The sequence below is a fragment of the Haemorhous mexicanus genome, chromosome 15 (genome assembly GCF_027477595.1).
Source record: "Haemorhous mexicanus isolate bHaeMex1 chromosome 15, bHaeMex1.pri, whole genome shotgun sequence".
Classification (NCBI taxonomy): Eukaryota; Metazoa; Chordata; class Aves; order Passeriformes; family Fringillidae; genus Haemorhous; species Haemorhous mexicanus.
Window position 1 is genome coordinate 13,802,322 of NC_082355.1, and position 17,132 is coordinate 13,819,453.

Here is a 17,132-nt window from a genome sequence, read left to right on the forward strand (position 1 = left end):
TTCTCAAGGCAGCCCGTGAAGAGCAGTCTGCAGTCAGGGGTTGGGAGAATGCTCTGCACAGCTGGCTGAGCATTGCTGCTTGCTCCTGGCTAACTCCTGGGAGCTGTCCTGCCTCTCCTGGGAGCAGGCAGCACAGGCTGCTTGGCTCTGGGGGGAAGAACTTTCTCCCCTGAGCAGAGCTTTTCCTGCTGGGGCTCTGCTGGCCCCCAGTGCTTAGAAGCCTGGATGCCAGTTTAACTACAAAAATCATCCATGCTGCTCCCCACCCGTGTCAGTTAACTGTAGAAATTCACCAAGTATGAAATATTTATGTTCCTTGTGCCAGTTAGGACAATATCTATTTAATTTATTAAATATAGCTCTGCTTGAGAGGGCCCATGCCAGTGGTGAGCAGTGCTGTGCACACATATTAGGAGATTTTTCTTCTTCTGCACAAGGCAGTTTTTCTGGGGAGGAAGAGGAGGGTCTGCTGAATGTGCTGTACCTCAGGAAAGTTTCCCCTTCATCAGCTACCTGCTTATTTTATCGTGCTTTGCACTGCAAAAATGTGCACCTTACTTATCTAATTGTTTCCTGACACATTTAGCAGCTTTTCTCACTCTTTAAAGTGAACCTAGCAATGCTGACAATGTAGGTGCTTCAGTTTAGGCTGACTTGAAAATGTGCTGTGAATGTGTTAGGTGGAGGAGGCTGTGAGCTGCTACAGGGTCCTGCCTGCGGTCCTTGTTCTGATTCTGTCCAGCTTTCCTGATGGAAGGGGCCAAAGGAGGCCGAGATCTGATCCTTCTCTTTGATCACCTGCAGTTAACATCCCCCAGTTGTTCCATTGTTAGATAGCCCTCTGTGTATAATTCTGGTGTAAATGAGCAATGCAGCAACTGCAGTTAATGATCCTGTCCATCAAATAAGTCACTAACATAATTTTATGGGATTACTTTGCACAGGGTCCTATACTTTGTGTTGGTGTAACATGAATATCAGCAGCTTCAATCAGTAAATGTCAGAATCTTAATTGCCAATTAAGTATTTTGCACAGTGTTTCTGATGCCATCAGTTATGGAGAAACAACTCTTCTGCTCTCACTCTTTGCTTCCTCAGCTTCCTGCATTAACACTTGCATGCCACTCCATCTTCCCAAGAGCCCTTTTTTAAAAACAGGTAAAGTTTCCCTTCTTTCTGCAACCTAACCTGCCAAGGATTGCACAGGGAGATGTTGGCTCGTGTCTGCCTTTTCTACCTGAGCCCTGGTCCTCATGACCAGAGCTGTAGAACAAAGGGGCTTTATTGATAGCAATATATGGGACTAATTTAGCCTTTACTGGGCATTTATGGTTCTTGGGTGCTTGACTGGCAGATATCCTTAGAGAAGAACAGAACAATTATATCATAACCCATTGATTGTGAAGATTAACGTTGGTTTAAAGTTTTGAAAGCTGATCTTGCTTAGGAAAGCCTCTACACACAGGAAGATTTTCTGTCATAGATGTCAGTTATCAATATGCTGCTTAGGTATGTGACAATCATGCTGAAAATGCACGGGGCTGAACACTCTACACAGATTTTTGCTACACATGTCTAACCTCAGAAGAGAGATTCTGCTAGTGGAAAAAGCTTGAGAATTCCATTTCAGGTACAAGAAACTTTGACATCAGTATTTACCACCCCTGGGACTCAGGGGTGGTAAATGACAGGATTTACTGAAATGAGTAACTGAAGAGTGTGAGATGGCAACCCACAGGTTGTGATCTTCCCTCCTGTCCAAATTAATGGCAAAATAGCTATTTAACAAGTCTGGATTCATCTTTAGACCTGTTAAAATAACATATGGTTTTGGATATTATGCATGTTTATCTAGATTTGTGTGGGTAAATATACTTCAGTATATAAAAAAGCATACACATGCATTTTGGAATGCATATTTCCATGATTGCTGCACAAAATTGTTAAATTCCAGAGGGGTTTTTTGGTTCCCTGTTTCCTGTCATGCACCGTGGTGTAATCTAGAGGCCAGGGTTTTACACACACATGGGCTTTATTTATCCACAAAACTCTATAGATCCTTTAAAGGAGGAAAAAGAACAGAGAGTATGAAAAGTGTATCTCAAATATCCTTCAGTAACTGATGAGCAGCTTGCATCTCTTCTCTGATTGTGTCTCTTATTTATGTATATTCATGCTGGGAGTGATTGCAGGCAGTCTTTTTTTTTTTTTCTTTTGTGGTTTTTTTTTTTTTTTTTTTTTTTTTTTTTTTTTGTCCTTCTGGTGATGGTGTGGTCTTTCAGGGTAAAAACAACTGAAGTATCTCTTTTCCCAGTGTGTTATTGTGATTGAGGTGAACAGGACTCTTCTTCCCTGCCTGGGCTTGAGACATTGCCAGCTGTGAGCATGGCTGATTTCTGAATGTAGGTTCTACAGCAGATTTTAAGCATTAGGGACTTAGAGTGTAGCAGTAATTGAGGAATGGTTTAATAAAAATTCCTGGGCTGGTGAAGAAACATGAGCCTGATTTAAGAGGAGAATGGAATATAAGTGAAAAGAGGGTGAAGAAGGCCCTTGCAGACCTTGAGGTGCTGTGTGGTGTGGTAGCCCAAAGCAAGCTCAAATCTGAATGAAGAGTTACCACATTTCTTCCTTCACTCTAAAAAACGAAGATAAGATAAATGATAGGAGAAAGGGGTGGGAGGAGAGGAAATTTGTTTTTTCTTCTTGGCTGCTTGCTTTTTGAGAAATGCCTTTGAAATGCTGTATTCAGTATCTGTACAAGCCTTTGTCATGCATGAGTATATGCACTATGAACATGCATATGAACAGATATTGGGAAAAGAACTGATACAATTCCCTTTTGAAAATGTAATATATCAGCTGTAAGCCTGGTTCCCTTTCTAGCATTTGTATCTGGTTTATGTTTCTTTGACTGTGTTACACAATTACATTATTGCTGCCACTGTAAGTATCCATTACATAGGATTCTGTCAATGCTCACCTAGATAAAAAACTTACTCAGAGAAGCTTTAATATATTACTATATGAAGACAAATTGTTGGAACTTCTATTATGATTTAACTTTTGAAAACAGCAGTGTAATAGAATATGATGTTATCATATGTCACAGCATTTTTATAGACTGTAGGGTATTGCAAATCCCGTTGAGAAGCAATGGAAATTTAGAATATTTGAAAGAGCTGGGAAGTTTCAAAATATGACTGTTGAGATATCTGCAAACACCTGAATGGGTCTGACAGGTTTACAGAACCTGCAAAGCTTACTCTGTTCTTTTAAATGTTACATTGAACTTATTTGACCAAGCTATTAATGTAAGTAGGACTCAAACCCCTTATTTCTCACTTAGGACTGTATAGTAACAAATAAATTACATGTACCATGCTCTTTACAGCCTAACTGCATCCCCACATTTTGGGACTTTCACAAGCCATTCTCTTGACTGTGGTACTACAGATAGTTACCCCTTAGATTAATTTCTTAAGGGAAAAAAGCTTGATGGAGTCTTTCTGCTCCTGTTCAGTAATTTTTCAATTAATTTCCCACCAAATTTTACAAAAGGCTGGGTGTCTTGAGAGATCCTGTGTGTTTCAGGGGCTGGGAGTGGAGAGAGAGAGAGAGAGAAAATGTTTTTTAAGGGTCCCTCAAAGAGGGCAGGTAAGGCTGTAGTGGGAGTTCAATGTTTAGTAGATGCAAAACACTCAATAGGCCAAGAATGTCCCAACAAGAAAAGTTTTAATTAAATTTGGCTGTTTATTGGATGAGGGTGGACTGGCAGTAGGTTCTGTGGCTCACCATTAGCATGTGACTGTGGGCAAATCTTCCTCAGGAGCCAACTTCCCACCAAAGTGATGCCACACTTCAAGAGCTGCATGCCTTCTGATTCCTCTCAGCTACAAACAGAGCTGCAGCAATTAGACATTTTGCCTTCTCTTCAGGGATTTGGGCTGTATTATTTCATGATGGTAACAATGTCATTAGCATTCCCAACAAAAGAATTCTCAAGGTTTGAGGGTTTTTTTCATTTCTCAATGTATTCTGCAAAAATGTACCTAAATTGCTCTAAAATACCATATGTAGTTTCCACAAAAGGAAAAAATCTTTTCCTTCATCTCATACCCTCACACATCCAACAGTTTTATAGCACAGTAATATATTTCCATATGATACATGCACTCAGTGCAGATTTAGAATTTATAAAGCTGCTTCTTTCAACTTCACAGTGTTGAAGCAGAGCCAGAATATGTGAAAATGAAATGCACACAGTGGGCACGAGTGTCACGTTCCTGTCAGAGGTGTGTCAAACCTCAGCCTCTCTGCTTCTTTCTGCACATTGCAAAGAAATAATCAGAAGCTGGTTTTGCTCAATCCCATCTCTGGAATCTTTAGGATGTTCACAGAAGTATTTCATAAGAATAGCATAATTATGAATAATAGCAGTAATTATTCCTATCATCAATATTAGAATTATTTCCTCACAAATGCAAGTTCCCAGTGAAAATATTCAATGCATATTGAATTTTCTGTAGCATAAAGTTTGCAGGCAGGAGTTACTATGGAGTAGCTTAAATCCATTTCTGTCATATAACATCTTGGTCATTCAATCTTATAAATTTATCCAGGGCTAAAAATATAATAACAAATAATTATAAAAGTCACTTGCCTGTGTTCTGGTATTTATTTTATTTCAAAAGTTTTTGAAGGAAAGAAAGTACTTCATGTTATTTGCTGGTACCAGGCAGTACAAAGTTGGTGGTTTTCAGTATCTATGTGTCCCTTTGGTTGATTGCTGCATTCCAAATAAAATTTACATGTGGGAGCTGGAACTTCTCATTTTCTTGCTTTCTTTCCCCCCTCATTTGGAATTTCATGTGTGATTCCATATATTTCCTTAATGGTACAAACCTTGGGGTAATTCATATACAGTGAAGGTCCTTGATTCACAAAAATGAAAGTATAACTAGTGAGAAAATCAGTGTGTATTTTCTCTGCTCCTGTTTCTTTAAGAATGATGGAAATAAAGATACAGCATTTTATGTAGTTTTGCTGTGTTTCAACATTTGTAGCAGATCTCTGCCTTACAGACTTTGGCAGTATCACAAAGGTCATATTTTCTTGCATTTAAATTATTCATGAAGAATTTCTTCAATCCACTAGATAAACTTGCAATGCAAAAAAAAAAAAAAAAAAACAAACCCACAATAAAAAAAAAAAAAAGCTGTCTTCATCTGTGTGCATTTGATGGAATGGATTAATGTAAAGTTCTGGAAGTTCACAAAAGAATAGGATGCTTAATTATGAACATTTTTATGAATATTTTTGTTGTTCACTTGATGTCACTGTTTTGTGTGACCAGGACCATATTGTTGCTGTGGGCTGAGGTATTTCATACCCATTAAGGATTGGGCTTCTGGGTTGGAATCAACCTGGCTGGGCAGGAAATTCTGCTCCTTACAGCTCTGGTGAAGAAAGCAATGGGAGAGGGAGGACAGCAGAATTGAGAGTTGCCAGCCCAGATCCCAGTTTTGCCCATCTCTAAAGTGGAATAATTGCCTTTCAGTCCTGCTGTCCCCTCCTGTCACATCTCTCAGTGGGATCTGGGAAGGTTCACAGCACTCCTAGCTTGAAGAAAGCCCTTGTTGGGCTGTTTCCTGCCTCTGTCATATTCCTGTGCTGCAGTTTTCCTGGTTAAAAAATCAAAAAACCAGTCAGCACACTACTGTTATTTTAAGAGAGAGAGAGATGTGATGTAATTTCAGGAAATGTGATACAGAGGGCCAGGTTGGTACCAGTGGGGAGGCTGGGGGGCTGTGCATGGCACTAATGGAGTGTAACCATGGAAGGTGACAGTGCCATGACTTGGCTGCTGGGGTGTTCTCATTGCACTCATGGCTGATCTTTGATCCCTCTGTCCTCTTTCCCAGGTCGTCCCATTCCACCTACATCCTCGTCCAGCCTTCTCCCCTCTGCCCAGCTGCCCAGCTCTCATAATCCTCCACCAGTTAGCTGCCAGATGCCATTGCTAGACAGCAACACGTCCCATCAAATCATGGACACCAACCCTGATGAGGAGTTCTCTCCTAATTCTTATCTGCTGAGAGCGTGTTCAGGGCCACAGCAGGCTTCCAGCAGTGGTAAGAAAATTGCAAACATATGGAGTTTGTTTGTGACATGTTTGTGCCAGTTTTGTGCCTTCTTTTTGAACGTGCAAATGTGTTCTTGCATCAGCAGAAAATTGGGAGCATCTACAGAAATGGGGCAAAGAAAATCTTACTGGTTTATTTAATGGAAAATTCCTGGAAATGCAATCCATCCTAGATGGTGTTCCTTCATTTTACTATAGAGAGATTTTTAGTTTGAAGTATGGTAGGAGCTGTGTAAAAAATATTATTGAATTCTTGTCATCAGAGGGATTTATTTTTCAAAGTAGGTTTCCTGCTCCTTGTTGCATCTGGTAGGAGAGAAATGTGCACACAATGGTTCTTTGTTCTGCATGGGCTAATGTAATATATCATTTGGTGATGAGGTTTTCTATCTAAAAATGCATGTTGCTTCTGCCAGTCTGTGTCTGTTCTTGTTTCTGAATCTGTCTGGTTCTGTACTTACAATGTCACATTTAACTAAGATCTGCTATTTTTCAGCAAATTAATTCTTGTCTTTCAGGCCACTGTTTTAAAACATTTGCAGCTCTATCAGTCATGGAATCTGTAGTGCCTAGGGTTTTCCTCCTTCTTTTTTCCCCTATTTTCATTTTTTTATTTTAATTTTTATTACTAGGTGCTGACTTTTCATTTTGACAGCCAAAAGCTGAGTGAAGATGCAGTCCCTTTTTAGAAACACAGACAAATCAAAAGAAGCTATTCTAGCACCTTTTTATTATTATTAGAGATACATGTTGTGTGTTATTTAACTGAACACAGTAGGTTTAGAGGTTCTCTGCAGTTTCTGGTCTGCCCAAGGGGTAAATTTGCTGTCATGAGGCAGCTCTGAGCAGCACTGGAGGATCTGTGTGGTGTGGTACTGGGGGTGCACACCTGAACACCTCCTCTTTAACAGGCTGTGGGGGGAGGGTGAGCAGGGAGCAGAATTTGAAACAGAACAGAACAGTGAGTGGACATTAGGGATCATTTTTTCCCTAAGCATTGGGTGACAGCAGGTGGCCCTGGGAGCCTGTCCAGCCTCTGTCCTTGGAGCTTTTTGAGAACATGTTGGCTGAAATCCTGAGCTACTTGCTCTGACCTCAGAGCTTCCTTTGCTTGGCAGGACACTGGACTGGGCACCTGTAGGCACCCAGTTTGGGGTGACTGGAGTGGGGCTGGCCCAGCCCCATCCCCAGTGGGCACAGCTGTGAGCAGCACTGACAACAATGAGCCCTGGAGTGCCCAGGGCACTGAGCAGCCACCAAGGGAGCAGAGAGCACACAGGGGCAGTGCATCAGCATGAGGGGATAAAAGGCTGGGCTGAAGAACAAGAAGGGAAAATGCTTGAAGCCTTCTGATATTGTATGGTGACCCTCTGTGTATGGTGGCTGTCTCAATTGCAACATGTGCTGCACCTCCTGGGGCTCCTTCCATCCTGAACTATCCTTTAACCTGGTCAGGTATGTTAAAATATCATTGCACAAAGAAATAATAATTTAGAAAATGAGTGTGCTTCCTCGTCCCTTGAGTGTATTGGAAAATATGGTGCCACTTTTGAGGGGGTTTTAAGAGATTCAGGGGGATCTGGGAGCTGCAGGTCTCAGAGTCTGTAATGGACAACCCTGTAGAAGCCATGGAAATGGGGAGGGGGTCAGGAAGTGGATGTAATTCATCTTTGAGTCAGTGTAGTTTGATGCCTTAGAAACATTCGAGAGGATTTTGCAGGGTTCAGCCATTTCTGAAAAAGGATGATCCAGCTGATTGAAGGGTCTTTGTGTTTTCAAAAGGTTCTCAGCAGAATCTGTCACTAAATGCCTTCAAGGAAGCATTTAACCTAGCACAGGGGAAGAGGGAAGGTTCCTGCATGGTGAGCAGTTATTTGAAAGACAGTGAGCAGAAGCTGGAGTTTCCCAATGAATTTTCACAGGACATTAAAATACCCAGAGAAGGTGGTGGGGTAAGAAAGTAGGTGCTGGCAGGGTGCTAAGAACAAGATCAGCTTGTGGAGACTCACCAAAGCACCTGTGAGTCTAAGTAACAGGGAAATAAAATGACAGGGGACCTTAGGGCAGAGAAATGTAAAGGGATATTCATGGGAAAAGCAGCTCTGGTTCCTGGGTTGGTGATGGATCATTGCCTGTGTGCAGGGAGGAATTCTTGCCTCGTCTCAGAGTTCAGGAACAGGGAATGCTCACAGCTGAGGGAAGGAATAAAGGGTGAGAGAACACTGTCTGAAAGGTGTGGTGGATCAAGCAGTCGATGAGATTTTAAAGGGGAATGGAAAAAGTAAATGGGAGAGGGATGAAATAAGGAGGAGAAAATCAAGGTCAGGGAATGTGAGCTAAAAAAAGAGACTTGGTGGATACTTGAGTAATTACAGCCACTGCTGGGACTAAGGGAACCAGCATGGCTTTTCTTAGGAAGCCAAATGAAGGAAGTGGCAGTAACACAACGTCAGAAAATTTGATGGAAGAGCTCTTTATGTTTCATTTTAAATCATAATCACTGTTTCTTTGTATCCTGAAAAGCTTTGTGCTTATCAGCTGTTACTGTGGGCTGACCCAAGGAGCCTTTCTGGCATCCTCTGATTGGCTTTGCTTTCTTTATTCTACATTTTAACACTTTATTTCCACATATCCCATTTACTTATTTAATAAACAGTAATATAATATATAATGACTTTTAATTTTCATGGTATAAGATGCAGGGGTCCTTTTAAAATACTTACCATACACACATGCATAATGGCTTGATCACCACAGAGTGTTCTGTAGCATGAGTTATTCTGGACTTAATGGATCCTCTGGAAAATAATGAGCATTTCCTAGTGGTGTCACTTTTTTTCTTTAGTTCTCATAATGTTTCTTTTTAGAGCTTATAAGAAAATATGACAGATAATGACTTCTACATTAAATTGGAGGAAGTTACTACTTTTTGTGGCTTATCATTATCCTTGAAAGATTTTCAGAGTGGCTTTTACTATCTACATGACAAGAAAACATTGAACATGCTCTGGTTGTGGGGGGTTTTTTCTTTATTTTTATTTTTAAATTTTTTTAGTTTAATTTTTTAGTTCCTTTGGGAACCTAACACTATAGATCGAGACATTTGAATTTGAGAGACAGTAATTAAATGTAAATATTTTGCTTAAATTTGGGCTTGGGTCAAAAAGGAAGATTTGTAGATGCTTATATGTAAGGCTTAGATCCCAGATTATTGTCAATCATTCATACATTTTTGCTAGCATTTTCTAGCTGCTTCTTTAAATATTTCTTTCCTAGTCTTCAAAGTACATGTTGAATATGAAATATTTGAAATATTCAAATTGAATATGGATACACTATATGAAATAGTGTAATCTGCTAATTACACTATAGAAGCTTCCTCTAGGAGCTTCCTCTTGTTTGTCTGATTGGATAATTTTCTTGCTTCAAGCTCTCTAATTACAGGTGGCTCCTCAACAGGTTTAAGTTGAACCTTTTTGGGTATTAGGAGCCTCTCATCCACGTGTGTTGCCCTGTGCCCTTCACAAGAGCCATGCTTAATATATATGGAAAAAATCATTTGCCTGAAAAAATTACCTAATCAAATATTCTATCAAATGAGCAATCTATTGTTGATATTATGAAGGCCTTTAATCTACAATAAATCTTTGTTAGAACTCATCAGAACTCCCAGTTTGAGAGAAATGTGATTATAGCACTCTTAAAATGACATTACATCATCGGGGTGATTGGTTTATCATTTGGAGAAGCAACATCAATCATAACTAGCATAACCACACAGCAAATGAATTCAACCTTTCTGCTGCAGAACAATGACACCATAATTGCTCAAAATCAAACTTGAAATGAAATCAGAAAATGCACTTTCTTTAAATATCATGTTAACCTAATGGAATATATTATTAAAAATCATGTTTGAGGAAGTTCTATGTAATTAAAAATATGTGAAAATGTATTCCTTTTTTCTCTCATTAGAACCTGTTTCAGTTGCAGAATCATTTTCTATGCAACAAGATATTATGCTGGTTTTAATTGAACTCCCATCACTTAGATTCCTCTGCTTGTATTTCTTAATATAATATGCAGCACAATTATATGTGATGAAGGACAAGAGGTTTTTGAAATCTGGTGCACCTGCTGATAGTATTTGGAAAAACACAAACATTGTAGAAGGAAATGAGACCTTTTAGCCATGGAAAGTCAGTGGATTTTTTTTTTTTTTCCTTTTAAAGAAGGTCAGTTCCTGCCATACCATTTCCTGAGATGGTTTCTCACAGGTAACAATAGGAATATGTGTTTAATATATTTTTTTTGGTAACATAACTCAGCTTGTTGAAATGCCATTTTAATGGCATTCAGTCAAAATACAATAAAACAGGCTGGGTTTCAACCTCACATGGAAGAAAGAGTAAGGTTTTTGTTGTTGGCATTTTTGCCTTTACTAGAGAGGATTTATTGCTGTTAAACCAAATTTTGAACTCGCAACACAAAAGCAATTTGTTTGTTTCTTCATTTTTCAGTCTGAGTAAAAGACACAGGACAAACCTGCTCACACATTAGGTTTTCATACAATGGATCCATAATTGGACACATTTATCAGCTTCAACCACTCTAGCAATGAGAAAGTAGAAGCAGAACCATCTCTGGAGTATTTGGATTTGGGGGGAAATTCCGAACTGTGGTTGAGATACTGTCATGATTGCTGTCAAGAACTCGCTGAAATTTAACTGGAAGGGGGATGGTACCCTTTTTTTTGGTGTAATGTGTCTTTTTGGCTCAGAAACAGTGATACAAAGCATTTGGCTCAGTGTACCAATATCTGCCCACGGAGTAGTTTGGACACTGCTTACAAGACAGAGTTTGCTTTGATTTTTTCACAAGCAGTTTTTGGCAGCAAGGAGAGAAGAAAAGAGAAACAGGTTGGCTTGAAGGAAATAATTGTTCTTTAATGTTGTCTTTTAGTTAGAGCTGGAATGAAGAATAAGACTCCTTTTGCTTATGAGCCTATTGTGTGAAAATATCATGTAAAATATCAATCTGCATTATTTTTAGTATAAATATCGAGATGGATCTCCTGTGTTCCACAGATACTACCTGTCTATAGAATCTCATTATTATTAATGTGTAATTACCACCACCTCCATGCAGTTTAATCTAGTTTGTAAAAATCTTTTCTGAAAGAAGCCAGAACTTTCATTAATGCACTGTAGCTGGAGAACTTATTTTAGATTCTCTGCTGGGAGTGTTTGGAAGTGTTTGTTTTATAGCCCTCTTACAATCTGGCATCAAAAAAAGAAGTATTTCCAGTTTCTTCTCTATAATGCAAATCAAAATGCAGAACTATTGTCATCTTTAAGAAATAAATGAATCCTATAGAAAAATAATTACATCCCTTCAGAGGATTAAGCATCACCCCCTACTGAATGGAAACCTCAATGTTCTCTACCTATCAACCCACAGGACAGAAAATACATTGGCAGCCACAAACATTGAGAATCCATAGCTTTATTTATTTCCTTTTTTTAATCCTCATGAACAATTGCCTTTGTTTTACTTCAGAGACTAAATCAAAGAGTTTGGATTGCTCAGTAGGTAATGGGGGAGAAAGGGAATTGGAATCTTCCTCCCCTTATCAATATTGCAGCTGGGGCTAGGAGAGAGGGTGTTGGTTTACTCTGCTGCTTGTTGTTTGTTCTTGTGTTTGTTTACTTTTGCTTTGGTTTTGTTTGATCTCTGTGCATCACTTCTGAGGTCGGGTAGGGAGGAACAGTAATCAGAAAGAAAATTTTGGCCTCCTCTACCATCACTTTCCTGTTCCTAGCTGCTGTATAGGATTAAATTTCAGCAGCATCTTTTGGAACATCTTTCAGAATATTATATTGTAGAATTTGTCAAGTTAGGCTTAGGGCAGCAACAGTTAAAATCAGTTAAGGTTCCAGGCTTGGGGTTCCTAAATGATTTCCCTTGCTTTCCTCTAAGTGTCTCCAAAAGGCAGCCCTGCATTGCAGCTGGGTATACAATTCTCCTGAGAAAGGGTGCTTCTTACTCAATATATTCACAAGGAAATGCCATAAGGAACTTTCTTCTGATGTTGCTTTACAGCAATGCAGAAAAAGGGTGATAGAGACTGATCATTTTTGTTTCTGTTTCCAAATTAAAAGTATATTATATGTTTGTTTCTGCTGTGGAGCCTGGCCTAGCTTTGAGGCTGTAAGCAAGAATGTCTTTGTGCATGTATTGTTTAAACAGTGTGTGGATGTAGCAGTAAGGCCTTTAAATATTTTTTTTTTCCAAATTTGTTTCTAATACTTAAATTCTCTAAATCCTTAATGACCAGTTACATTCTCATTCTGTTGCATCTCTTGAGCAGAGTCTAATTTTAGAGCTTAGAACTAGAATTAGAAATGGAGGGAACAGCATGAACAATGTTTTCCCACTGAAAGTGAAGGGTGTACTTCTTCTAAAGGCTCAGCTCCATGTTGCTGCAACTATTACTGATATTATTGCTGCTGCTAATCTCTGTACCCTGTGTTGATGATGCCTGCAGATGTCTGAATTGCTGCCTGAAGACGTGATTCTAGATATTAAGATATGGCAGAAACATTCTATTTATTAATTTATGAATTCATAATAACAACAGTCAAATCTCAAACAGAAGGTTCTATGGTAATAAAAATGAAAATGAATTACAAAAAGCTGTAGAATTGAGAACAGACTTGAATTCTTTTGTTTACAGGGGGTTTTTTAAGCTCACCATGGTTTTGAGAGTTGGAGATGTTTTTTTTTTAGCTGCTTTTGATTATTTAAGGTTTGTAAATGTGTTGAACTGGGAACCCCTGTAGCAATAAAAGCCCCCCCCCCCCAGCAATCAGCTGCAGCACAGACTTCCCCAGTTTCCATTCCCTGTGTATTGCTGTTTTCTGACAGCTTCCCTGATGGCTGGGACACAACTCAGTGGCTGTGGCCTTGTCTCATTACCAGTGCTTCTTCTGTCTCGTGGCAGCTTCTTAGACATCACCAGTAACTGGGAAATTTTGGAAAGCTGTTGAAGCTTTTGAAGTTTAAAGGCTGGATGTTGCTGCTCGGTGTCATTGCACCAAGAAAATCAGTGCCTAGACTTGGTACCTCTCTTGAAAACTGGAAGGCACTGAGAATACTGCAATTATGAGCAGAAAATCTTTTTTTATTCTTCTCTTTTTTTTTTTGTATGCTGAGCCCAGATGCTGTTTGTGTGTTTTTCCTTTGTGTGTAGAAAAAGCTAAAACTGTTCTTTCTAATGGTCTGTGCTGTAAGTGATGCTGAGTGGGAAGAACTTTTCAGGCTTTCAATAATTTTGTCTTTTGATACAGAGTTTTAAATCTTCTGAACTGCATCTCTCTTTCATTGGCAGTGGCATAGTCCTGACAACTTCCATAGTGGATAGTGCTGCTGTTTATGTGGAAAGGCAGCATTTAAAAAACATTTCATGCTTTTAGCTGCCTACTAACACAATTTGGTTGCTGACTGAAAGTGAAGAGTTGATCATATGCAAATTGTTTGCATTTCATGGGCTACAAAGTAGAGAAACTAAAATTTAGGGTATCATTTTTTCAAAATATTTTGCAATATTTGTATACAGAGATGCTGTAGGTGGCTTGGTTGGTTTTGTACGGGCAGAAAGTTTAATAACTTCCTTCCTTCTCCCTACAAATCCAAATAAGTGCCATTATAAACACTTGAAAGCAAGGAGACACTTTTCATCTGAGTCAATATCTTGTCTTATGGATTTTCTGATTTTGATATGCCATACACTTCTGGTTTATTTAAATGATAAATTGTGCATTTATCTAGTGCTTAATTATTACTCCTAGTTATAAAATTACATTAATGGATTTACAGTTTTGATACCTGTTTCTAATATGATTATACATATTAGCATCTTATCAGGCAAACTGTAAATATATGTCACCTATTTATCACATTAACATCTCCAGAAACTGAGTTTGTCTTCATGTAAAGCACGATTAAATCAATCAAATCAAAATTTTTTTCCTTCAGAAGATACTCAGTCTTATTTTAAAAAGTACAGGAGATGGGAAACTTCTGCACATCACTGGAGAAACTGATCAGTGGTTACTAATTATTCTCAGTGTTATTTTTTTTCTTGCCCTATTAATGCCTTACTCTGTGCCTGGCAGTTCTCCCATGCTTGTCTGCAGCATCCCTTCAGCATAAACAGAGAGAAATCTGGACTCTGTCATTTTACTCTGAATATTTTTCCTTTTGTGTTTCCCTGCCACAGCCCTGTTGCCCTCTGGGAGCTCGTGCCCTAAAAGGGTTTGCACATGCAGCTTTATTGGTGAAAACAGCTGAAAACAGAGCTCAGCCAAGCAAATTATCCTTTCCTGTTACTTCCTAATCCAGCTCTTCAAATGCATAAGCCATGGGGTAAGGATGACTCCTGTCTTCTGCTGCCCAATGCTTCTGCAGACCAGGATTTTGTCTTTCTCACAGTCTCAGCTTCAGCTCCCTTGTGCAGACACTGCTATGGTGGGATGTGATAAAAATCTGTGGTCCCTCCACTAAACAGCTGCTTTATTTTGGTGCAGGGTTACACCCTTTTCTCCTGGGAGAAGCAGCAGATGTTCAGATGGGCTGCACTGGGAGCTGAGTGTGGTGTTGGAAGGGCTCTCTGGTGATGCTCTGTGCTCTCACCGTGTCTGCCCTGGTGTGGCTGTGCACAGCTGACTGCAAGGAGTCAGGAAACCCAGTGCAAGTCTTGGACTCACCCAGTTCCTGTGGAGTCTGTAATTCCCACAGTGTTTGAAATGATTACAGACTAAAACCACAGATGAGGGGTTTTTTTCTCAAGGAAGGAAATCAACCAAACATTGCCTTTTTTATTACTTTGCAAATATGCATAATTCATGTTTCTGACAGATTGTTACACAGAAAGCCGAGGACTTTGAATGTTTGTAGAAGTTAATTACTGGCCTGAGCAAATGCCTAATTTTCAGATCATTTCACATCAAGGCATAGAGGGAATCTCGTTCCATTTTATCAGCTCCCAAAATGATTCCACAGCTCATCCTGTCACATTCACACGTGAAGGAAATTTTGTCTCTCGCTCTGTTCCGTTTGTTTGGATTTTGTGTTTTCTTCCAGTCTGTAGCAAAGCTTCACTTGTTCCCAGTTCCCCAGGTTGCTTTTATTGCAGTGACCTTTTCCATCCATGTAGGATGCCATTTGTCACTCCTCTCTCCTTGGATCCCTGCCTCTCCCCACCAAGGTGTTGCCTCACACGTCGCTCCTGTACAATGGTTCCTTTCTGTCTAATGCACTTGTGCTGGGTGTCGTGGGGCTGCAACAGTGGGAGCTTCAGAAACTGAGCTTTTCTCTCCTTTTATTCATGTCAGGGGTAATGGTTTGTGAAATAAATAAATAAATGCACACCTACAAGCAGAACCAAAACAGCATCCCTACGACTGTAGCGATAACTGGTGCTTATCTTGCATAGTTTGGATCTGAAAAAAACAACCTAGTAAATCAAAAGAAAGGAAAATTACAGCTTGGTATGGAAATTGGGTTGTTTTGAGAAGACTCCTTGTACCTGATGCTCTGCTAATTTCGGAGCAATATCCAAAACATTGTAGAAAATGAGAATGACTTTTTAGAAATGATAAAAGGTAATATGTGGGCATAGAAACCTTTACACCCCAAACCCCTAAAAGCTGGACCTCTTACTGTGCTGATAGATCTTTGAAAATCTGCAAAAGAGGGATTGGTTTTCTGTGAACTGCCGTGCCCCAGAAATTCCATTTGTAATAACAGAAAAGTTCAGTATTGTCTAAATACTCCCTAAGATTTCTGACCCTCTTATTTTGAAAGGTCCCTCTTGGTCTCCAGACCTGGAGAACAGTTGTTAGTATGGCATGAAATGGGAAGTCCCAACTGCAAATCCACCTGTTTCAGGAAGAACTCAGAAATCTGGACTTTAATAATAATGTGCAGTGAATTAATTAAATCTGTAATGTCTATGACATGATAATTATTTTGGGGCATACAAATAGCCTATTCTACTGGAATCAGCAGGAATTCTGTACACTGAACACCAGGCTAACGCCACAGTTAAGTAATGAGGTGTGAAATGTTCTGCCTAACAAAGCAGTGTTGAGCATGTTTGTTAATACTTTTTCCTGCAAACAGGTGGATAATTGTTTTACTGGACAGGAACCTGTCAATTATAGGCACTAGCAAATGTGGAAAGGTGAAAAATGTTTGTTAGCTTGTGAGCTCCAGGTTTCTGAAAAAATAATGTTAAGTAATTTTAAAAAATAAAATAATTATACTAATTTGTGAAAGTTGAGAGAAGAGAGTCTGTCAAGTTGGAGCTCAGGTGGTAGAGGATGGCTCTGAGTGATTGTCTCAGGAGCTGAGACTGAGGACAGGGACTGGGCAAATAAAACCTTTGTGATTCTGCCATGAAGGTTTCATCAACTCCTGGCCCCTGCATTTCCAGCTTACCTGGAAAAACTTGCTGCAAAACCACAACAGAGTAACATGGAGGCCAAACAAATAAAAACACCATTGAGAAGAATTAGGAGGGATGAAGGAAAAAATTTGGACTTTTCCAGTCAGCAAATTTGGCTAGGAATAGCAATATGCAACTCTTCAATCTACAGGAGAATGTGGGTTAGGTTTTTTCTCGCTCTAAGTTTCAACCTTTGTGTTTTACAAAACCCTTTACTTTTCAGTGTGGGTTAAAAAAAAAGGAAAAACACTTAAATTGTCAAAATGAAAGGTGAAAATATTGGCTTAAAAATGAAATGGTTCTGAATTTCAAAAATCCTTATTGTTTCTGCATTTTCTAAGTCTGTCTCTTCATTTTCTTTCTTCAGCTAAAAATCTAGCAAATGTCAATTAGATATTTGTGAATAGTTTGTCTCCTTGAAGCAGGCACTAAACAGCAGTTAGAAAACAGCTATTTATTCTAAAATCCATGAGTAGA

The 17,132-nt window shown here is 39.3% G+C and overlaps 1 protein-coding gene across 13 annotated transcripts in view; it reads left to right on the forward strand.

The window, feature by feature from the left end:
• TENM2 (teneurin transmembrane protein 2) overlaps window positions 1-17,132 on the forward strand; it is a 612,765-nt gene that overhangs the window by 384,227 nt on the left and 211,406 nt on the right. For 11 of the 13 annotated variants that reach the window (XM_059860582.1, XM_059860584.1, XM_059860583.1 and 8 more), the window contains one exon: window positions 5,925-6,134. The exons of the other annotated variants lie outside the window; for them this stretch is intronic. In XM_059860582.1, the coding sequence (XP_059716565.1) occupies window positions 5,925-6,134 (210 nt within the window). The remainder of the gene's footprint in view (window positions 1-5,924; window positions 6,135-17,132) is intronic. 13 annotated transcript variants of the gene reach the window in all.